The sequence below is a fragment of the Microcaecilia unicolor genome, chromosome 6 (genome assembly GCF_901765095.1).
Source record: "Microcaecilia unicolor chromosome 6, aMicUni1.1, whole genome shotgun sequence".
Taxonomy (NCBI): domain Eukaryota; kingdom Metazoa; phylum Chordata; class Amphibia; order Gymnophiona; family Siphonopidae; genus Microcaecilia; species Microcaecilia unicolor.
In genome coordinates, this window is record NC_044036.1 from 317,492,371 (window position 1) to 317,516,715 (window position 24,345).

Sequence of the window (24,345 nt, forward strand, 5' to 3'; positions counted from 1 at the left end):
TAGCCGTGTTACAGGACCAGGACACTGTACCAATGATTTCACAGTGAGAATCCTCAAAGGTAACTTTAAAACCATACAAGAACGTAAGACCTTTGAAGTCAGAATGATTGAATATTTTAACACCCAACAGAAAGGACTTAACAAGGATCTGGGGTTCCTAGCCCATTATAAACCATAAAGCTGTATGTCTCTGTTGATCACCCTCCCCTCACCTATCCACACCCACCCTGTTAGAATATCAATGATATGCTTTGATGTCCCCATGTATACTTCCTACCCACCCCCCTCCTCCCACCCTGTCAGACTGTCATAGTAATGCTTGAATGTTTTCACTTATATACACTGGCAGCTAGCACATTTGCTTATTTCCGATCTGAGGAAGAAGGGCAACCTTCGAAAGCTAATCAAGAAATGTATTAAGTTATGTCCAATAAAAAAGATATCATCTTATTTTCTTTTCCATGTTTTATTTTGTTTGATTTCTATTGATTGCCCCCTAACCAAAAATTGCAGTGGTTATGGAAGAGGGAAGGTGTCATGAAATGCCTAGCCACTCGCCTGGAGTTACCCTGTGGCCACTCAGAGGGTCTATCCCCAGCACAGCCCAGGTCCGCCTGCACCTACCGCTTGTGCCCTACACTAGCACCCTCTTACCACCAACTGGGTCACAACTGCCTCTGGGCAAGTCTCCCGCTCTCAAATTATCCCCAGTGATTTCTAAGTTACTGGAGCCACACTCGCGGTGGTCCCACAGTTCCCAGAAAGCACTCACAGACCCAACACACAGACCACCAGGATTCTCATCAATCCAGACAGGCAGAGGCAATATTAAACTGGAAATTGTTTATAGTCTTAAAAATATTGAACAATTAACAGAAAGAGTGCAATAAGCAAATAACAGGTAACTGAAATATGGATCAATTATAAACTATCTAAAAAGTACCTGCGGAGATCAAGTATAACCACAGGGCTTCAGCAAAGAGATCTTTCTCTCTTTCCCCCCCCCCCCCCCCCCCCCCCCCCCGGCTGAAACTGGGGCAAAACACAAAAGCCAGTACACTCCAAATGAAACTGAGCTCCTGGACCAATCAGAGCCCAGAAAAAAAAGTTTGAAAGTATAATGCAGACTGCCTTTCCAAAAGGCTTAAACAAAGAAAACAGCCTTGGTTCTGCAGCAGCTTCAAAACAAACACACACCACCTGCTGGCCAAACTAGAGAAATACACTTCAAGAATTAAGGCAGTTTTACAGGCTTAAAAACACACTGTTCTGTCACAGAAGGGGTTATCAAAAATTATAGAAAACCTTGTAATAAAAAGAAATCATGTGGAAGAGAAATTTACTTGTAGTGGTATCCTTCACAAAGAGGCTGACCATATGGCTCAGAGGTGGCTTTCTCTTTGTAACGGAGGAGAGTTTGCCCCCAAGAGTCTCCTTCATCATCTCGTCACTTGGCAGGCGGTAAAATACCAAGTGATTTTTGTGCTTAAACAGGTCCTTGGCACCAGGAGTAAAGCCTGAAACAAGGAGAAAACTCTGAAAGAGGTTTTCATGAGAGAAAGACTGGTGAATAACATGTCCATGAATGAATGTGGTTCTGCTTATCAAATCATACTTTTTCTCTTTTGTAAGCATTTCTTATCCAAGGCTGAAATTATTTTTTAGCATCCAAAGGCACAAGAACTTGTAAAAATTCACTAATTGAGTGAAAAACTGGAAGAGGAAAAGGTGGGACACTGTCTGTGCACCGTCCTATTGAAAAAAGGCAGAGCAGAGGAGAAGCTTAATGGTTAGAGTAGCAGGCTGCAAACCAGGGAAGCCAGCTTCAAATTTCACTGCTTCTCCTTATGATCTCGGGCAAGTCACTTAATCCTTCATTGCCTCAAGCACAAACTTAGATTGCAAATCATATAGGAACATGAAAATATCTACTATACCTGAATGTAACACCTTGAACTACTGAGAAAGGCATAAGCTAAAGTCAAATCCACCCTAATCAGATCAAGGTCATGAGGGTCAAAGTTGAATAAAGTTAGACACATCCATACATAGGCTCAATTTGAGTTTCTCCCTCAATTTTTCTTTTATTTTTGTGGTTTTAGTGGTATATTTAAATCAGTGAACACAAGATGAAAAAATTCTCTCTCTTAACTTTGCTCCTTAGTCATCAATCATAACCCCTAACCCTCATACCATCACTCATTCATCATGTTCCTGTGAAATCAAATAGGTAAAATTGCTCAGTCTAACATTATCATAAGAAACAAAACAACTTGCCCCTCCCCCCCCCTTAGGCATAGCCACTGTATGGTTACACAGTGTAAAACACAACCTTAATACACTAAATGAGCCTAAGTTTGGGATCATGCTGCCAATATCCAAACTACGATGAGGATGAAGCAACTATTGCTCTCAAGAATGGACCTGAACTTTAATATCCAAGATACTATGCAGGGAATGTTACATTTTACCAAGTAACACCAAGCCTGCCATGAACAGTGTTTAAAAGGGATCTTTCAGCAATAACAGCAAACAGAGGGGAGCAAATCTTTTCAGCATGCAATAATATGGTGGGCCATTGGCTAATAAATTTCAGGTCAAGGAAAACTCCTCCTAAAAACACCTTTATTGGTTAGCAACTAGATAGGTTAATAACCAATTTTAACCAGTGAACAGACTGGGCATCAGAAGGACATGACAGATAGCCAAAGACAGGTAATCCCCTAACTCTCAATATTTAGAATCGCTTATTACCAGTGCACCTGGTCACTGACTTGTGAAATATAATGAAGTGTCTATCTCTCTAAAAGCCCATTTAGAGAGCAAAAAGCATGAAAACATTAAAACGAACTGCAAACAACCTCTATCAGCATTAAGAGAGCACACAAACCTCCATCCACGCTATACATTCCAGATTTGCTTGCAGGAGTCAATACCAAAGTAGAGCCAAGAGTTGCAACCCAGCACGAACCAGGAAGCTTAAGAATAGATAAACCACCAAAAGACAAATGTTCAAGCACATTTTCCTAAGCTCTAAGGCACAGATATAAACAGAATGCAGACTGAACAAAACATTCTTTTCATCTAGTCCTTTTTGGACTAAATGCTTGAGAACTTGTAAGGCTCTGTTTTTGTTGCAGTCCGAGTCTATGGGAAGTCTCGGTAATCAGGCCCTCTGATACGTTTCGCTGTTCCCAAGAAATGTGCTAGTCTTTGAATATCATTATGACATTTCATCTTCAGTCCTTCCACTTCTAGTCTTTACATACCTATTAATCTGGCAAGCTCACAGAGCCCCCAGGGCACATGGATGGGCACCACGGTGTTGTGGGTCTCTTGGAGAGCAATGTTGCACAGGTGGTCAGAAAAGCGGCAAAGGGACTCTGTCACATTGGCATTGCACAGATTCAGGAGCACATTCAAACCCAAGGGCTTCAAGGACGAAAGGTGCAGTTGCCAGTTGGAGTCATCAAACTGAATGCTGGAAGGGTTCTGCTGGTCTTGAGACAACCTAAGCATCTCCAAATGGTAGTCACACACATAATCTTCGGCCTCACATACTACACCGTCTCCTTCAGTGTGCCCCTAACCAATAAAAAGAAACATTTAGTGGACACTTTTCATACTGCCTGCATAGCTGCTAAACCCACAGGTATGTTTTACCCCAGACTTTACTATAATTTTCAAAGTAAATTTGTGCAAGTTCTTTTACTTTGAAAACTGCCTAAGAAACATGTACCCGCAACTCCTTTGTGCCTCAGTTATGGGGATCCTCTTTCAACTGAAACAATGTGTGTACTTTTGAAAACACAGAAGTAGATATGTTGGTGCAATCCCTGCCCTAACCTGCCCCTGGGAATGACTCTCTCAAATGTGGATAAAGTGCATGTGTAGTACCACCTAACAGGTTGGGAATTTTCAGTCAATTTAAGAGAGTAAAACACTTTTTACTCATAGAGAAGAGTAACAGAAGACTCAATCTAGCAGGCAAATAAGGAAACAAAAGCAGTAAGGAGGGAGCAGAGTCTGCAGGAAGTAGAAGAAGCAGAGAGTGATACAGTCAGGCAGCTGATAAAACCAGGAAGGTTTCAGAAGCAGCATAAGCACCAGAGGAGACTTTAGAAGTACCAGGCTGCAAGAAGTGGAGAGTACAAAGAGTTAAGCAGAGAGCAGAAAACCAGCTGGTGGTACAGGTAACATTATCCAGGCCTTTAAGTGCCAGACATGAATTAGAGAACCTGCAGTTAGTTGATAAAGCTCTGACAGAAAGGAAGAAGAGGAGAGACAGGTTGCAAGTAACCAAAGATCTTTAAAGAGCATCCCATACCAACAAGAAAAAATAAAATTTAAAACAGAAAAATCCATAAGAATTCCTCTCACTGCACTGAAATTGCTACAAAGTTGCATCTTTGATTATAAACTGTACAATTTGGATTATCTGGTACAAGGGCATTGGTAATTCACATTAACTCCCTCAGATTTTGCAATGCATAGGGTTGCTCCAGGAATGCCTATAACAGAACAGACTGGCCAGTTATGACCCATTTCATGGCTTACCTGAGTTTGCCCCTCCTGCTCGCCCCCCTCAGTGTCTTTACTGAAGCTCACATTTGATCCAGATGGGTGCTTGCTTCTGCTGCAACTGGTTTTGCGGTACCCATGTGTGTCAGATGATTTCGGGGTGTCACTGGACCACTCACTCTTCTCGTGCTCACTGATGATGTGAACTGTGTCTGTCACTGGACCAGAAAGCAAAGCATCCCTCTCCTGGGGCTATAAGAAAAGCAATGCAAGAGGACACTTATCCAATATTTCAGCTGCATTGCAAGCAAAGCAACAGAAATTCAGTGATCAGATTACAAATGCCAAACTGAATTGGTCCTTTGTAGCCAACTTCCAGTGGCCATGTGGCATGTACACTTCACAACCGCAAAACCAAATGGGGTTCACAATTTCCACAAAAGTTCAACAACATGAAAGGAAGTGGAAAAGAGACCAACTTCAAGAGATCAAACAGAATGCCAGGAATGCCAAGATAAGATGCTCCAAAACACAAACTTTATTCAGACCCTACATGGTCCGTGTTTCGGCTTTTAACAAAGCCTTCCTCAGGGGTCGATCAGTGAGTGCACAGTAGTATACTGATTGACAGTGGAGCACATAAATTGATGTCTCCAAATACAGGGAGGTATACTGTCTCGCACCAACAGGTTCAATTTATGTGCTCCACTGTCAATCAGTATACTACTGTGCACTCACTGATCGACCCCTGAGGAAGGCTTTGTTAAAAGCCGAAACACGGACCGTGAAGGGTCTGAATAAAGTTTGTGTTTTGGAGCATCTTATCCTGGCATTCTGTTTGATCTCTTGAAGTTGGTCTCTTTTCCATGTACACTTCACAAACCATTTCTGCTGCTCTATTGAAGCAACAGCTGCATTTTATCTAAAGGAATCTGTAGAGAATTCACCTATAAGAGTGGCAAAACAGTACTATAATATATTGTAGGTCCACACCTCTGCATCAAGCACACAGCCTTACTAAGGACACAGCTGATGGTTCCAGCAATTTCTCTGCATGTATTGTTACAGATCAAAGCACTTAAAGACACAAATGTCAGGTCCCATTACTTTCTATTAAATACAACTTGTGTTGTACAGCATAGCTCCAAATGTGAGTTTCCTCCACATCATCTCCATCTTCAGGGTGGGAATAAGTTTACACGATACCTGCGCCTTCTTTACAGAAGACGGTGCAAATGGGTTAAAGAAAATAGTATCTTGGAGATCACCTCACCTCCTCATCCATCTCCGCATGACAGAAAGACCTTATAGAGAGGTCATCGGTCAAGTCATCGTGGCTATCATGGGGTGGTTCCACCTTCCCACTAAAGAACAGAACTGTCTCCGGGCTGGGATTAGGCCAGGATAAAATCCCCTGTTTGTCCACACAGCAAAGCACCTAAAGGCAGAATAAATCTCAATAAAAATCAAGGCATAACATACTCAGGAGGTTTCCAATTGACACAGTCATGGTCTCAACTGGAGAAAAAAAAATAACCACCTTAAAATCTGAAATTTTATTAACTGGTTAATTTTGAGACGGACCTCTGCAGGCATCACACTAGCACATTTAAACAATGAATTCAGCAAACAGTAGAAGAATGAATTTAAAGAAGGTTTTTTTGAACAATGAGGAGCATAAACAAAAGAGGTACATATTTTTATGCTTTTTCGGTAATAAAAAGTAAGGCACTATAAAAAAAAAAAAAAATCCTGCTAAGCTAACTGCTTTTATCACATTCTCACACAATGAATTCCAGAGTTTAAATTACTCATCAGTGAAGAAATATTTTCTCAGATTCATTTTAAATTTACTACTTAGTAGCTTCTTTGCATGACCCCTAATCAAAATATTTTTGGAAAGAATCATCCAGGGTGCCCATTTTCTCTATACATTTATATGGCACATCCATCGCTAAAAAGGAGCCAAGATAACTTACATTACCAATGAAATGCATCTTGGAAGTCTTATTACTCATCTCAAAAGCCTAAAAGACTAGTTAGGCAGAGGGTGACCTTGATATGAAAGCCTCTCAGGGGAGATTTGATGACTTCATGCTGTGGGTGACCCTCTCTGTCTGTCTCTTTTGCTTCCGAATATAAATTCTTGGTTTAGAAAAAGTACTTTAAAACTAAAAAAATCTTTCTCCTGTTTACTAAGCTGCGCTAGCAGCTGCCATGCACTAATGGCGACACAGCCCATTCAGTACCCTCTGTTTTCTGTCAAGGGGCAAGATGCACTAAACGAGCCTTTAACGAGCATTTAACAAGCCTTTAATGAACAAGTAGATTACCCTGGCATGCACTAAAGTCCAATTTCCGAAGACGGTAGCAGTTAACGAAAATGGAATGCAGATGAGCAAACTGTGTAGAAAGCCTATTGAAATGAGATGCACTAAGGTTTTCCGCTTGCCCTAATGCTGGAAAACTCCAGGAAAGCTAACGAGAGGTCTGTACCTCTCGTTGAGGCTGCCCGGCTTCCAAAACTTAAATGTAAAAAAAAAAAAAAAAAAATCGGGAGGGGGCAAAAACGCTCATCAGGAGCATATCCTTTATTGACGGCCTTGCCCCCCCCCCCCCCGCCCGAGGTCGCCGCTGCTCCCCGCTCCCCCCCTGCATTAAAATCATAACTTTAGGTGGCCCTGGACCCCCCTCCCTTCCTCTCTTTCTCCTCCTTTCTTTGAAATGACAGCTCCCGCCATCCTCTGCCCCCCCGTGCCCCGCCCCCGCTGCCCCCCCTGAGGTTGTCGCTGCTGCTCCCCCCCTCCACCAGGCCCCCCTCCATCTGATACCGGGCCCTCACAGCGCCTCTCACCTCTGTGTGAAGGCGCTGCACGGGCAAGAACAGCTGATCGCCTCTTCGAACGTCCCTCCTTTCCTCCTGGGCCCGCCCTCGTCTGACGTAAGTAACCTCAATGGAAAGCACCACCAATGACTCAGAAATAAGACTACTGAGCTCATCTTTACTTTCGAATCATCTCTGGTTAGCATATCTGGGTTTAAAAAAACATTTGGACAAGTTCCTGGAGGAAATGTCCATAGTGGACATGGGGGAAGCCACTACTTGCCCTGGGTTTGGTAGCATGGAATGTTGCCACTATTTGGATTTCTGCCAGGTACTTGTGACCTGGACTGGCCACTGTTGGAAACATGATACTGGGCTATATGGACCATTGATCTGACCCCGTATAGCTATTCTTATGTTCTTATACCTTTCACCTACCCAGTTTTGGAAACAACCTTCTCACATTTTTTTTGTATTTGTCACTATTGAGTGAAAATTATTACAAGCATTTCCATGGGTAAAACAGTTTAAAACTGCAGAAATGGGGGCTTTGATTACTGCACACCATCAGCACAGGCAAAATTACCTGTCAGTATACAACAATTTGTTTTGCATTAGTTCTAAAATAGTCTTAAAAATTTTTTTTTCTATTTTAGAAAAAACAATAAGAGCACAGATCATGGAAGACTCTGTTAAGGGGTTATGGTGCACTGATGCAACACACTGTGACACTTAACATTGAACTGTACTGTAAAACACACTACTCTAATCATATCTTATTCCAGAAGCCAATTAAATCTGCCTACACTCACCGTGATGGATCCAAGGCTGTGCAGTAAACTGGAGGTGTAGCTGAGTGTTTGAGACTTGCCTTTCAAAACACACAGGAAGTGATTCCAAATGCAGTGTATCATTTCCTAGCAGGGGAAAGGAAAGCAGTTTAAGAAAATGTGATGTGTAAAAAGGGAAAAGTGGAGGAGTGGCCTAGTGGTTAGGGTGGTGGACTTTGGTCCTGGGGAACTGAGGAACTGAGTTCGATTCCCAGCACAGGCAGCTCCTTGTGACTCTGGGCAAGTCACTTAACCCTCCATTGCCTGCCGCATTGAGCCTGCCATGAGTGGGAAAGCGCAGGGTACAAATGCAACTAAAATAAATTAAAAAAATCGGCAGTTAAGCACTATGTTATGCATTCAAAGACCTGAAAACACATATATTGAGACACAACAAGAGGCATTCTTCTCTCTCCTACACCCAGGATCACTCTGCCCTGGATGAAAAATGTTCAAAGAGTTAATCTGCCTCTCTGCCTCCAGATTCACATTACACCAGATGAAGAAGGGGGAAAGTCCTTACCAAGTTCCTGCATAACTCATGTCACCATTATTTTGCATCCCAATTGTGCCAGGTGCACTTGTTCTGTCTACTCTAACTGTTCACTTTTTACCTGTCTATTTTCAAGAAAACATTGTGACCAGCACCAGGCAGGGAGGTACATAATGGCCACAGTAAGCAGGCTGGATAAAGACTGAACTATGTAGGTAGTAGGAAAGATGAAGACCATGCCAGGCAGAGAAAGGATGAAGGCAATAACAGGCAAATGAAAGAGAGAGGGAGGGAAATGCAAGACTGGTCGAAGGATGGATGAAGATAATATGCCAGGCAAATAGTAAGGGGCAGCAGAGAGGTGCCAGGCAGGGTAACAGTATCAGAGAGGGGATATGATGCAAAAGGTACAAGCAGCACAGAACAAGGCAGCAAAAGCCTGAGTATATTTAAATGGGGCAAGTGGCACTTGATACCATAAGGGAGAATCCAAGGGTGATGGCAAGGCTGGTGAAAGATCAATACCTGAGAAGACACCATCTCTGTGTAGCTGCTGAGCGTGTCTTCTGAAAACTTAGCCATCTGGAGCGAGAGAAGAGGCTAATTATCACTGTGCCACAAAGTGCCTGGCAAGGCAACTCTCTCTTCTGAATGCTAATCCAGGGTTGGAGTGGGGGTATAGGAAAGAACTTCTGCTACATCTTAAACATGTGGAAAGTGTAGGACTAGGAAGCACCAACTCACAGCTATTTTAGGAAGGAGGAAGATCTGCTGCCAGTCCACTGATAAAATGATGGACAACGGCATTTTGAAACCAACCTACTTCAGTGCAGCCTCATCCACAGCAAAACTACTTGTATCCTAGGGAGGGGGTAGGCTCCACTATGCTCAGTGAACAACTATGCCATTGTTCAGCACACTAAGTTGTCATGGAACATTAAAACCTTAAGTGACTGGCCAGAGAAAGCAATTTTATAACAGAGCAACAGATGATGTGCTTATTTTACAAAAAGGCAGCATAGGCATCTTTATAAAATTACCCCAGGGAAAGTTGGTGCACGCACACTTACAGCTGAGACAAGTGTTTGTGTACATGGAAAGAACAGTCACCAATGAACATATTTCATGAAGTACATAAAGCACAAACGCCTTTGTTATTATTTTGCTTTAAGTTGGGGGGGGGGGGGGCAATCCCACCCCTGCTCAGCATAATTTTCCAGCCTCAGTCATGTCTATGCATATATTGCATAAAAGGTGCTATGTCTCTATTGCATAAAAGGTGCTATGTCTCTATGTTCCTACACAATGTTATAAGAACCCACTTAAGCCTGTAGAGCAGCATTGTATGTGCTCAAATCCTCTAAGGAAGGGTTTCCCAAGTTGATCCTGGAGTACCCCCTTGCCAGTCAGGTTTTCAGGATATCCACAATAAATATGAATGAAAGATCTGCATATAATGGAGGCAGTATATGCAAATCAATCTCATGCATATCCTGAATACCAGATTGGCAAGGAGGTACTCCAGGACCTGGGAAACACTGCTCCATAGAATTACTCTCCATGTAACAAAGAGTTATTTATTGGGATTTATTAACCACTTGTAGGAAGAGATTCATCCAAGACAGTGTACAGCTGAACATAAAAACTTAAAAGTTTGTTAATAGCATAACAGTAAAATGCCTCACATCTATAAGAAAAATAAACATTAAAAAAACCCACTAATGAGCAAAAATACCATCAAAGAGGTAAACTTGGAGATGGCAAAATAAACCCTAGTAATAGGAATAATATGATACAATGTCAGAAATATTCACATTAAAACCACACAGTAAAACAATCACATAAAAGAAATATGATAAACGTCAGCAGCGTACAAACAATACATCATAACAGGCAACATGAAGGAACATTCATATAACAAATATGATAAACACAATGTCAGCACAATACAAATGGCACACACTGAATATTCTAAGGGCCCCTTTTACAAAGCTGCAGTAAAAGGGGCCCTGCGGTAGTATCGGAGCTTGGATTTGACATGCGCCAAGGCCCCCTTTTACCGCAGCTGGTAAATGATGCCTTTTTTTTTTTTTTTTAAAGGAAATGGCCATGCGGCAAGTGAACTGCTTGCCGCATAGCCAATTCCCAGGGAAGCCCTTACCATTACCTATTTAGGAGGTGGTAAGGGCTCCTGCACTAACCCAACGGTAACCGGGCAGCTCATGAGGCTGCCCAATTACCACCAGATAAGCCCCCGGCGCTAAAAAAAATAAATGGTGCCATTTGGGGTCAGGCACTACTGCCAAGCTCCTGTAATAGCCCAGCAGTAGTACCAGATTGATGCACGACAGAACAGGGTACCACCGCGTCGGCTCATAGGGGCCGATATTCAGAGCGCAGGAGTTAGACCAGCTAACTCCTGCAGTCGGCACGGAGACCGGATATTCAATGCCAAGCCGTTTCTGGTGACTGGCATTGAATATCCAGCTTATTTTTGGCTGGTTTAAAGATAACCAGCCGGTTATCTTTAAACCGGCCAAAGATATCCCACTTTTTCACACGGCCAAATATGAGCACTAAACCGGCTTTAAAAATAGGCGGATAGCCGGTTATATTAGGCAACATAACCAGCTATCTGCTAGCCGCTAATTAGGGATATTCAGCTACGGAAAGCCAATATCCCCCACTAAATATCGGCAGCTAGCCAATTAAGCGCTATTTAACAGTCAGCAGCCATTCTGGTTGGTTAAATAACGCTGAATATCAGGGGATAATATCAATACCATACACTGAAACTTAACAGGCAACCAAGGGGTCAAACGCAGTTAAAACAGACATGTAGACACACACAAGGTGGGTAGAACAAAGTTGTTGGGATAAACAGATGGGTAGCAAAACTGAAGTCAGATTATATGTACAGTTAAATGAGGTATGTGGAATTGGTCTTAGTTGCAAGGTGTGTAAGTAAGCTAGTCCAGTGCTGAGTGAGGCTAGTCAGTCGCCACATGTATTAAAGGCTTGGGAGAAGAGCCAGTTTTTCACTTGTTTCATGAAGCAGAAATACTCTTAGAGGGGCTACGCCTAACTCAAGACTAACTTCCAGAGTGTTAGGCCTACTCCTAAGAAAGCTCACTTGACAGTGGTGGTGGTGGGGGGGGGGGGGGGGGGGGGAAATCACATCATACAATTGCTTTTGAAGAGGGTACAGAAAACGATGCACCTTGAGAGGATCTTATAGGCCTAAAAGGGATGTAGAGGACTCGCATCCTTTAGGTATCATACACTGGCTTTTTTTTTTTTTTTTATATTCCCAGAGGAAAACATATACACCCCAATGCTAAAGGCAAACAGGATTTTTGGATTCAGAGGTCACATAAATCAGCTCACCACTTCTCATTCTAGGCATCTATATAAATAAATCCCACCTCGAACGTTCTGAAGCTCACTGCAAGGCACTGAAGCACTGCACTCCTGTAGTCTTGGTAGGCTAGGGTATCAGGATCAGTCACCCTCAGTCATAGACCCACCCTCAGCCACGCCCCATCTGTACATAAAACGCTACCTCAACATTCTGAGGACAAAAGCTCCTGAAGCCAACTGCACACTCCCTCAAAGGTTCGTTAGTTCTTGGTGGTGAAGCCATGAAACTCACCATGTCTGTGTTCCCCGCCCTCACGTCAAACGTGATGACGTCGAGGGCGCAACACAGACGGCCAGCAACACACCTGCCCCCAACCACACACGTCACTCCCTCCATCCCTCCCAATTTGACGCCCGTCACGCCCCTAAGAACCATTTACTCACTCCCCCCTCCCTCCGATTCCAACACACCCCCTCCGTGACCCTGTGCACACCACCCTTCCCTCCGAAAACCCTCCCCCGAACCCTTCGCCTACCTCTCCTAACACCGAACAACTTCTCTTCTCACCTGTGGGGCGTGCCTTCATGAAGGAGTATCTGTTGTCTCTGTGCGTGCGTCTGACGTCAGACGCACGCACAGACACGTCAACAGATGCTCCTTCAACAAGGAACGCCCCGCAGCCCTGAAAAGAAGTTCACTTCCGTCACACTCACCACACGCACGCTGAGGCTTCGGGCCAGCTTCTCCGGAGGTAAAGGTGCTCTCCACAGAGTCGCACGCGCGGGGGGGGGGGGGGGGGGGGCAGCCAGTAACGCCAACGGAGGGGGTTGTAATCGGAGGAAGGGGGAGTCTACAACTCCGTCGGAGGGCCGTCTGCAACTCGGGAGGGAGGGAGACACGAAGGAACGGAGGGGACCCTTGCTAGCGCCCGTTTCATTCCGTTTGGAAACGGGCCTTCGTTACTAGTTATACAATAATACACTCAAATCAAGTTTTCGGCTTTATATATTGTAAATTCAATTACTTTTGCTGAAATTTTGTCAAATTTGTTTTGAACAAGGATTATACAATAAAGAACTTTTTTCCCATTTGGAGGGCAATTCTATAAAAGGGCACTTAGACACATTTATTACATCTATGTTATAAAGATAACATTCATATTTATGTGTTAAGGAGACAGTCTACTTGAAAGCTCCTATCAAAACTTACTTGTCCTCCAAGATAAAAGTAAATTTGTGTGTATGTGCTAGTAGTAATCTGTGCATTCTCTGCCCCCACAAACACATATTCATATAGCACAGTCATTCCTAAAATTACCTCCTTATACATAGGGGAAAATTCTGTACGAACAATGCCATTTAGGAGGCAAGAACTTAAAAACAACCTTCATTCAGTCACTCATTTCAACCTTGTGCCCAGATATACTCACCAAGGCAGTGGGAGAGGCTTTAGTCATCTGAGCCAGAACTCGAGCCTCTCCTAAGGCAGTGACTAAAATCCACAAGACAGGAAACAAAAGTGGAAGAACAGGCAGGACACCATTCACCTGCAGACAGCAACAACATTTATTGCTAGTTCTCCCAGGATCTACACAGTAAAAATCTTTAGTTGTGTGATGAAAGCAATTCATCAAACCTTAGCCTGATTCTAAACCAAGACTTCCCTAGTTCTTCGATGCTTCTCTACAACTCAGAAGTGAGCATGCATGCAACGTGAGGGCTTTAATAGTCTCACTGAGGTTCTTCCAGGGCAGCAAATATGAAAGGAGGATAAATATATCAGTACTACAGAGTCGGCGATATAGGCTCCTATATTCTCTTTCAACCTAAAGACAGATCCTGCATCACTGTACTCTAATCCTTGGTAACACAAACGTTAAGAGAAACAACTCATTCAATTCAAAGGTGAACCATTTTGGGTTAAGTCTAGGTGACTTCAAGAGAAGAAAAATAATCAATTAAGCCTGAAGAGAATCTACATGAGGCTGAGGAAGAGTGGGGGAGAGAACAAAAGAAATTAAAGAGTAATAGGCCACCCCTTTACCTGCATCTGGAGCAAAGCATATTGCCAGCGAGGAATCCCAGGGGCAGAGAATATGAAGCGCAACAAGTTTGTAATGAAAAAGGCAACCTGCAAACGTACAAGATAGTATGGGAACATTACAGATAAGAAGGACAGCCTTTTTTCCTTCTCCATTACATGCACATCCAGCCACCACTATTGCTCTCAAAACAGCAGCCCCTCCATATATGGAAGAGATTTGTTCCTGTAATTATTCTGTGTATTGAAAACTATTATCCTATTAAATTATTCAAAACGTATTTATCTACTGCAAAACTGCTTAAAACCATTCAAACAATTATATATCTCAAGATGCATTCTCAAGCATCTCTGTAATAAGCTTCCTATTTGGGAATAAATGAAGAATGTTTATTTTATCGGTCATTTTTTACTTTTTCTTCTCCCCCCCCCCCCCCCCCCCTTTCATGTTTGCCACTGTACAGCACTTTTATGGCTTACTATACAGGGAAAATCAGCTTCAAGTACTTTTACTCTGCTTTGTCCCTAATGAATCATCATCTTTCCAATTTTTTTGTTCTAATTATCACATGCAACTTTTGATTTTATCAGACTAATTTTTTAAAATATTTGTTATAAAGGATCTCTGCTATCTGTACATCCAATTCAGATGCCAAAATGTAAATTTCATTCAGTGAGTTACTGTACAATGTATTCTTACTCCTCATTATAAAGATAGTCATACTCCCAAATTCCACCTACCTCTCTCAAAGCATAAAGTAATCAAGTTTTGAGGCAAGGAAAAATAATTTATGTAGAGAAATTTTTCTGACCTTTATTATTTCTTCATAGAGAAACTTTCAATTTACATGTTTTAGATTGGTCTCCATCACTTTAAATTCAATTGAATGTGAACAGCAGCTTGAATAAGGTGAACTTTGCTCTTACCTTCTAATTTCCATTCCTTGATTCCTGCTAGACCAGTCCAGACAAGTGGATTGTGCCACCCAACCAGTAAATGGAGGCAGAGGATACCAACTTTCAGTGACATCTCCAGAATAAGGAGTAGTGCAGCAGCCTTGGAACTTGCTAGTGTACTATTCCCAAGCTGAGGTTAAAGAAACATTTAGGGGAAAATGCTAACACACATACGAGATTCTGAACATCTCAATATAACATCTTGGTATCTTCTGCATGGATAAAACAAACTTTTACATTTTAAAGGAAACAAGACACAAAAGGAGATTAACCTTAGTCTTCCAAGTCTTGGACTGGACTAGCAAGAAACAAGGAAAGTAAATTCGCAGGTTAGAATTTCACCTCCTTATCCTGCTAGATCAGTCCAGACAACTGGAATACACCTAAGTTTTAAGGCCTCAGATGAAAGGAAAAGCCCCCCCCCCACAATCCCAGAACGCCCTACCAAAGATGCTATATCATCCCAAGTCCAAATACCCAGCCTCTAATGCTTGCCAAACAAATGCAGCAACAGCCAAGTTGCTGCTCTGCAGACAGCTTCAGGAGTGAGCACCCTAGGCTCTGTCTAGGTCACTACCTGAGCTTTCACAGAGTCCTAAGATTCCATAGGACCTCCTTCCAATTCAACAAGTAAGCAGAGTGGATATTCTCCTTTAATCAATGAGCTACTAAGGACTTAGAATCTGCCTCTCTGTTTGCTTTGGAATGTAAGTTGATAAGTGGTTGTTCTATTTGGAAAACTAAAAGAAATTAAAAAAAAAAAGACTCTGCCTCTCCTTCATGCAGCTCATCAAAAAGAATAAAGTTGTGCATTGTAACGTTATGACTACAGTGACAACCTGGAAAGAGAGCTTGCTGTAGGGGCTGTACATGGGTCCTCATCCTAGGAATCAGATCCAGGATCACAGCCATGGATTCCAATAACAAACTAAGACCAAACACTTGGTGTGGCTCAAAAGCAAAAGACTTGGAACTGCAAAAGAAGCCTATTCACTTTGTTCTGCATCAAGTAGAGCTTGCCGACCACTGTGTCAAATTGGACCCCAGATTCTCAAGGGTCTGGTGTGATGCATAGTTCACCATCCAGCCCAGCATCAACAGCGTCAGCAAATTTTTCAAGTCAATCAAGCTGCCACCACCATCAAAATGATTCTGATGGCTGTAACCAATCTACAGGCTCTGAACCGATACTGGCCAGTGAAGAAACTTTTGTGTTACTCCTAATCAGTATGTGAAAATACACCTCAGACGAGTCCAGGGATGCAAGAAACTCAAATCTGATTAATGCAATAACCCATCTTAGGGTTTTAATTTGAACCCCTTGAAATGTAGGATGGGGCAAAAGAATCTCCCTTTCTTGGGAACGGCAAAGTAGACTGAGTAGACCTTGGCTTCATCCCTACTTTTGCAAAGACACAGGGATGATGGCCCCTAACTGATGAAGATGCTGCAGGATAGCACTGACCACCACCCTTTTTGCCAGACATTCACAAGGGAACATGATAAAGGCATCAGAAATGGGTTCTGCAAACTGTGGAATGTAATCATGCCGAATCAGATCAGGAACCTTTGATCAGAAGTGATTATGACTCATTGTGAGTAAAACAGAGATGGCTCCCTACCCACAGAACCTTGGGGTGGGTCCTCGACAACTCACTAGCATGTTTTAGCCGCTCCATAGGTACATCCTCCACTCTCTCAGACCTTACAAGTACCTTGAAATGGGAAGGTTTATCTTAAATCTGCCTGAAGCGTAGGACAGCACCTGTCTATCATTTTGAAGCACCTCCACAACTTTTGGCAAATCACCCCATCAAGCATTTAGAAGAATGCAGCCAATCCTCTGGGAATTACTGAGGCCTCACTTCACTCAGGTCAGGTCAGTTACTGAGGCACACATTGATAGGCCCGGAGTCCGAGAGCCAGGTTTCTCCATGGCTCAATCAGGGTACAAGTCTGCACACTGACCCCCAAGACTGATCAAGCCAGAGCTCAACCGCCAGGCCTCAGACCCCAATTTGTGCTGCCAGACCAACTGTCCAACAGCAACTATCTGCTGGAAACAGAAAACTGCAAAGTTCCAGGGCTAAACCACTCCTCATTAGGGTTACCACGTGTCCGGATTTCCCCGGACATGTCCTCCTTTTCAGGGGGAGTGTCGGGGGTCCAAACGGTTTTTTTCCCAGCCAGCCCATTTGTCCAGGTTTCTGGGCTGTCAGGTTAACTGACGAATTTGCCTTCTCCACCCCCCCCCCCCCCCCCACCCTGAGCCAACAGTAGCACAACCTGGTGGTCTAGTGGGCCTCTTTGAGGCAAGGAAAAACTCCATTCTTTCCTGCTTGCTGCTGCTGACCTCTCCGCTACCACCACTTCTTGAAAATGTCTGTCGAGACTTCAAGCGGCGGTCTCACAAGACTTCGCGAAAGGTAGGCCCGGGAGGGGAGGAGACAAACTGCTTATGGATGGGAGGAAGAGATGGGGGCAAGCTGCACATGGATGAGAGGGAGAGAAGAGGGCAAGATGCTCGTGGATGGGAGGGAAGGGAAAGGAGAGGGGAACATACTGTACGTTGAGGGGAGGGAAGGGAAAAGGGGGAAATGCAAAACACGGATAGAAGGGGATGGAGAGGAAAAGGGGACATGCTGTCATGGATGGGAGGGAAGGGAAAGGAAAGGGAAACATGCTGCTCATGGATGTTTGCTTTTTTGGAAATGTATATCTTTTCTAATTTTGTATTTAGACTACGGAAAAAAATTAATTTGTTACTTTTACCAGTATTTTCACTGCTTATAGAATCTGGCTTTCTTAGGAGATCAAGGTGACTGTGCGGCAGGGGCAGCATTTTATTTTTTATATCCTCTATTTTGTCTCTGCAAATATAGTAACCCTACTCCTCATACTGGAGATGTAGTTAATAAATAGCACTGTTCTCTGATTCCATCTGCTCACTGGGTGGCACAACAAACATGTTGGGACCAGTCTATCAGGATTATACGGCTGAAAGGAAACAGAGGAAGTGAACAGCACAGCCTCAATGAGTAATGAGAGAGAATGGTACATCTGTGTCTTTTAGCCTAAGTGCTCAAACTCTGTCCTCAAAAGCCATAACCCAGTCATATTTTTAAGCTTTATACAATGAAAATACATAAAATATATTTGCATTCATGGCCCCTGAGTGCAGAACAGATCCACATTTATTGTAGAAATGCTGAAAAGTGGATTTTAGTCCAAGTTTCAACTGTGGACATCCCTGGCTTAATATAACTGGATTCAGTTTCTGAGATGGAAAAACTGATTTAGAACTGTCCAGTTTCACTGAGCTTTACTGAATTTGATGGTAGACACTATTGCTCATGAGTTTCAGCCTTGAAACATTTCTAACCCTTTTATGTATACTACACTGAACTGAAATGCCAATACCTAATAGGGGTCATGCCTATATCGGTGGACTTCCTCCATCTTTCATTAAATGACAAAATATGAGTTCTGAGACTATCTCACCACAACACCTTTCAGACTAATAGGTTGCAGATTTAATGTGATGGCTTACCAACACCACTGGAACAGCATACTTCAGCATCACAGACTGAACCGTATACCTCTCGTTATCCAAGGCTGTCACAGGGCGAGAGAGTGCCATGTCCAGCCAGAACCTAAGCAAAAATACAAGGGGCGAGAGAGAAAGATCTCAGATCAGAAGTTCATCAAGAACAAAAAAAAACAAAAAACACCAGTGTGAATGGGAAAAAGCAACCATCGAACAGCTTAGTCATGTGTGGAGCATGAGGGAGAAAGAATACCTCTCACTGGCCTTTACCAGAAAATTTACAAATCTGTCCCCATTGGATCATATCAAGGGTAATGTAGGAGCCATCAACTGACAATGGTCCCTTCTTGGCTGAGAATAAGAACCTATACAAAGAAAAGAATGTGGTCTAAGTCCATCCAGACCAGTCCAGAACATAGGGTTATACCTCTCACACGGCAGGATAAAAACCTAATAGCTGTGAGCTCTGGTCTATAAGAGCATCCATGCAGCCTCAGCTCACCAGTATTCTTGTAACAAAGCAAATGTGCACTACCAAACTCTCTCCCAAATAAAACTACAGAAGGAGGGAATCTAGAGTCCAACCCATCAATCCCCACACCCAAAAGAACCTTCAGAGTATCCTGGTGCCTTACCACCCTTAACATCATGTAAAACAAAAGCAAGTAGTAAATCAAGGTATCAGAAAAAGGGTGGGCCTCTGGATTTGTCTGATTGGGCGCAAGGAAAGAAATTTAACAGGTTTAGACTAAATGTGTCCTTCCTTTTCATCCCACTACACCAAGCCAGAACATATAGGCTACAGCAAAGCAATCCCAGCACTCAGCAGGATGAAGACACCATTGCCATTAGAAATCCAATGCCAAGAGCGGTATCTTCTCCAGTGTTCTCTCCAGAAATGTTTGCCAGCCAAGTGGAATGGAAAGAGCAGTTAAATGGGGATGGGGAGTACTGTGCAGTATTTTATAAAAGTTTCTGTTAAGTAAGTTGGGTGGTCAGTAAAATCATCCAGGTGACACACCCATACAAAACACTGTCCTCTACAATATTTATTATATTTGTATCCCGCACTTTCCCACTAAAAGCAGGCTCAATGCGGCTTACATAGTAATAGGTAACACAGAATTTTGTTATGTAAAGTAGGAAATTAAGTATAACATAATAGAAGGATGGATGGGTACTAAATGGATGGGTAGGTAGGTAGAGACAGGTGATAGAGAGAGGAGGGTGAGGTGGGAGATAGATTCTGGGTCAATGTCATTTTCACATCCTTGCTATAACATTTGGAAAAGGACTGCAGAGAGCACCAGGTGGTGGCTCTACAAATCTCAACAGGATGAACAGGATGAATCAACCACAATGCCACCACACTTCTGGTAGAATGAGCCCAAACATACATTAGAGGCTCTCAACCTTTTAAGCATAAAAGATGAAGCTACTACTTCCATTAAGCAATGGGCAATATTTGCCTTTGTAGCAGCTTCATTCACCCTTCATGGCATCAGCAACTAACACTGAAGGATTCAAATAGAAGGGCAAAACTACCTTCAGATGAAAAGAGGGATCTGTCCAAACCAAAACCTCTCCTTCTATAAAACACATAAATAGATTCTCAGCAGGACAAGATTAGTAATTCTCAAATTCTCCTCATTAAACAGATTGCCACCATAAAAACCACCTTCAAAATAAGATCTTCAAAGACTCAAAGGGGACCATCATTTACACTCAAAGCAGCAGGTTAAGATTCCACACTGGGACCACTGGAAGTCAAAAATGTGCCATATCTTGGAGAAAACACCCCATGTCCAGGTGAGAACTGACCAAAGTCCCTTTAAACGGCCCCAATAGTAAGCCAATGCTGCTACCTGAACTTTCACTTTTCAGACCCTCTTGCAAGAAGGATAACATTTGCACAACAAAGACTTAAAGACAAATGCCTTATCCCACACTAGACCTCAAAAACGCTCTACATTCTACCATAATCTGAAAAGGTAAACTACTTCCACACCTGCAAAGGCACTGTAATCACACCGCCTATGTAACCTTTATCTCTCAAACCTATTCTACTTAAAGGAATGGCAAACTATATCAAAATTAAGTAAATCCACAAAAAATATATATAGTTTGAAAATGAGGAAGATCTTCAGGAGTTCGTGGATTTTCTGAATGGTTGTCATCCAACTATTAAATTTGAATATGGGTTCTATCTTCATTCCATTAATTTTTTGGACATGTTGGTGATCAAGGAGGATGGGGTTTTCAGAACAGATGTATATATTAAACCCACTGATAGGAACTCACTGCTTCTATATGATAGTATGCACCCTATTCATTTGAAGAGCAGCCTTCCTTTCTCCCAGTTTTTGCGCTATAGAAGAATTTGTGATACTATACAACAGTATAAACAATCTTCAGTGAAGTTGATTAACAAATGTCAGGATAGAGGATATCCTTATAAATTAGTTAAACAATCTTACAAACATGCTCTATTTAACCCAAGAGAAACATTGCTTGAACCGAAAAGTGAAAAAGACAGTCTCCCTATAATCCCCTGTATTTTAAAATATACCAATAGGTCGCCTCAAATAGCTTCCATCATTAAGAAACATTGGAGAGTTGTTCAAACAAGTGATATTTTTCAGAATCAAAAAATTATGATTTCATAAGCCCCCATGATAGAGGTATATAAAATAATGAGTGGCGTGGAACAGGTGGATGTGAAGTGTCTGTTCACGCTTTCCAAAAACACTAGGACTAGGGGGCACGCGATGAAACTACAGTGTAGTAAATTTAAAACAAATCGGAGAAAATTTTTCTTCACCCAACGCATAATTAAACTCTGGAATTTGTTGCCGGAGAACGTGGTGAAGGCGGTTAGCTTAGCAGAGTTTAAAAAGGGGTTAGACGGTTTCCTAAAGGACAAGTCCATAAACCACTACTAAATGGACTTGGGAAAAATCCACAATTCCAGGAATAACATGTATAGAATGTTTGTACGTTTGGGAAGCTCGCCAGGTGCCCTTGGCCTGGATTGGCCGCTGTCGTGGACAGGATGCTGGGCTCGATGGACCCTTGGTCTTTTCCCAGTATGGCATTACTTATGTACACAACTGTAACTTGCAAGACAAATTAAGCAATTCTGATGTATGGTCAGACAGACAATTTACATGGGGAGAACATAAAAAATGTCAGCACTGTTCTATTTGTTCTGTAACTATTGAAGGGTCCACATTGGATTTACAAAACGATACTCAGATCAAACTGCGACATAATACATCCTATGATTTGGACAATGTAGTTTTATATGTTCAAATGTCCTTGTGGGCTATTATACATCAGACACATTACGCGGAAATTTAAAACACGAGTCATTGAACATCGACACTACATTATTCACCTGAAGGCTGAAGCACCAATGGTGAAACATTGTCAGCAGTTAAACCATCAGTTCAATCAGATGAAATGTATGGTGATTGACAAGGTGGTTTGGGGTAAGAAGGGGGGGGCATCAAAAACATTTTGTGGCGATAAGAACAACGATGGATTTATCAACTTAATACAGTGGAACCGACAGGATTAAATAGGAATTTTTAAATTTATCACTAATGCTTTTTGTATTAGATGGCTGATTTATTTTTTCCTGTTTTGCAAGTAGTTATCCCCCCTGCAGTGACATTATTATGCTGGGGGTATGTGATTGGACAGCAAGTTTTCATCAGCTGTTGACATTGTTGGTGTCCTGATTTTCCTGGTGTCATCTTTTGAGGTTATAATGGTGGTGTGAAGCTTTTCTTCTGTGGTCTTCTCTTCCTGAAGCAGCAAGTTTATTTGCGAAATGAGGCTCTCTTGTTGAGGAAGAATTGATTTTTGAAGAAATGCTTGTGTCCAATGTGAACCGGCAGTGCACTGAATAGTACTGTAGGAGATGATCTGTAGATCTGATTGGAGGAAGTTTCTTGCTGAAGTTACATCATGGACATTCGATTTACAGAACAGCGGCATCTTTTTCAGCTAAGTGACTTAGTTGGTGGGGTTATTTGTGCCACCTCTTGAAATTTTTGATTCTTCCACTTTTTGTACTTTTGCAAACTTTTTTGAAAATGTCTCTACTTTTTAGGCAGTAAGTTTATCGCATAGGTGGGGTTCCATTTTGGGCAAGATTTAGCATTTTTTTGGTGTTGTGGTGTATTTTCACACATTTTTTGGATATTAGATACATTTTTATATTTTTGCATGTGCTTTTACCTGGTTCTTATCCATGGGTTGGAAGAAGTTTTTTTTTGAATCAGCAATTTTTCTCCTTGGATAGGGAGTTTTTTGTGCTGATTCTTTTTTCTTCCTCCACTTTATTCTATTGACCAATGATAATACTGGACTCCCATTTATGATACGGAAAAATACCATAGGTAATCGAATATTCCACTATCAGGAGATTTGAGGTCATGTTTCGTTAAAGTTGCTCTTAAGGTGTTTCCTTGCAACCAGGTGAGAGCACTGTAAAAATTATTTTCAAACTATATATATATTTTTTGTGGATGCAACTTACTCATAGTGTGAAGGCATCTGTTGAGCTGGCATCATTGTCATCTCGGCTGCCTTCTTTATTTGCCAACGCCCAGACACTAGTATTAGCTGGGCACACAGCTTCATCTATTTATAAAATTTTTATTAACGCAACACACAACTTCAATACTGCTCTTCAACATAATTGGCAGCTTGATACAGAGTCTGTGGTAGATGAAAATATGTGGTTCTGTTTCTGGTCTAAAGTTATGAAACCTCTTTCCTCTGCAGCGGTTTTACAGTCTATGTTTTTTTTATATCATAAAACCAATTGGACTCCTCGAAAACTTGCTACTGCTGGCCTGAGCTCATCAGACAAATGTTGGCACTGTTCACTGCAAGTGGGTACTTTCTCTCATATGTTACATGAGTGTCCTCCGATCTTTCAATTCTGGAAGGCTGTTTGGAATATTATACAAAACATTTTGCCCATAACTGATGACCTGACTTATTCAATTGTAATTTTTAAGTCCGTTCATGCAACTTTTGATTTGACCTCCCCGCAATCAAAACTATTGGACATTCTCCTCACTATTGCTCAACGGCATATTTTGCAAAACTGGAAAAATGCACAGTTGCTGAATATTCATTTCTGGTGGAATATAGTCCTGCAGCATCAGAAGTTTGAGCTCGCCATGGCTGCAAAAAGTCGGATGATAGTATCTAAGAAAAATATTTGGTCTATTTTGGACAACTACCTCCAAACTATTCAGGCCACACCTTAAACCAGTACAAAGGACTTATTTGTTAAACACCTGGATGCTTTCCCCTCCTTTTTTCTCTTCTTTCCTTTCCCATCTGTTGTGTTTCTTGCTTCCTATGTTTTTCCATCATTGTTTTCCTGTTATTTGTATTCTTGGAAATTAATAAAATATTTGGAAATATATATTTTTTGTGGGGTTACTTTTATATCTCAGACATGACCTTTCAAAGGCCAAACAATAAAACAAGTGTTCTTTTGTTCGAGGTCGAGGGAATCATCAGGTAGGTTTTCAAGGACAGTTTGTCCGAGGTCAATCAACTGTTCAGACTCAGGGATATCAAACTCGATTGAGAACAACTCAAGAACAGTGATTATAAACATCTCTACTTGTACCTTATCTGCTAATCAACAAGAATTATTGGGATTTGGTTTAAATTTTACCCCTTGGTTTAAGTATGATCCATTCCATACCCACATAGCTTCATAAGCCTTTTTTGGAAATTACA

The 24,345-nt window shown here is 42.0% G+C and overlaps 1 protein-coding gene across 10 annotated transcripts in view; it reads right to left on the minus strand.

Annotated features, from left to right (window-relative positions):
* Nucleotides 1-24,345, minus strand: part of TMEM94 (transmembrane protein 94) — a 118,647-nt gene that overhangs the window by 31,638 nt on the left and 62,664 nt on the right. For 8 of the 10 annotated variants that reach the window (XM_030208276.1, XM_030208273.1, XM_030208271.1 and 5 more), the window contains 9 exons: nt 18,577-18,679; nt 14,073-14,159; nt 13,459-13,575; nt 9,194-9,250; nt 8,158-8,262; nt 5,795-5,959; nt 4,558-4,773; nt 3,270-3,585; nt 1,344-1,517 (listed from right to left, as the gene is read on the minus strand). In XM_030208276.1, the coding sequence (XP_030064136.1) occupies nt 1,344-1,517; nt 3,270-3,585; nt 4,558-4,773; nt 5,795-5,959; nt 8,158-8,262; nt 9,194-9,250; nt 13,459-13,575; nt 14,073-14,159; nt 18,577-18,679 (1,340 nt within the window). The remainder of the gene's footprint in view (nt 1-1,343; nt 1,518-3,269; nt 3,586-4,557; nt 4,774-5,794; nt 5,960-8,157; nt 8,263-9,193; nt 9,251-13,458; nt 13,576-14,072; nt 14,160-18,576; nt 18,680-24,345) is intronic. The other 2 variants (XM_030208279.1, XM_030208281.1) reach the window with 2 other exon arrangements.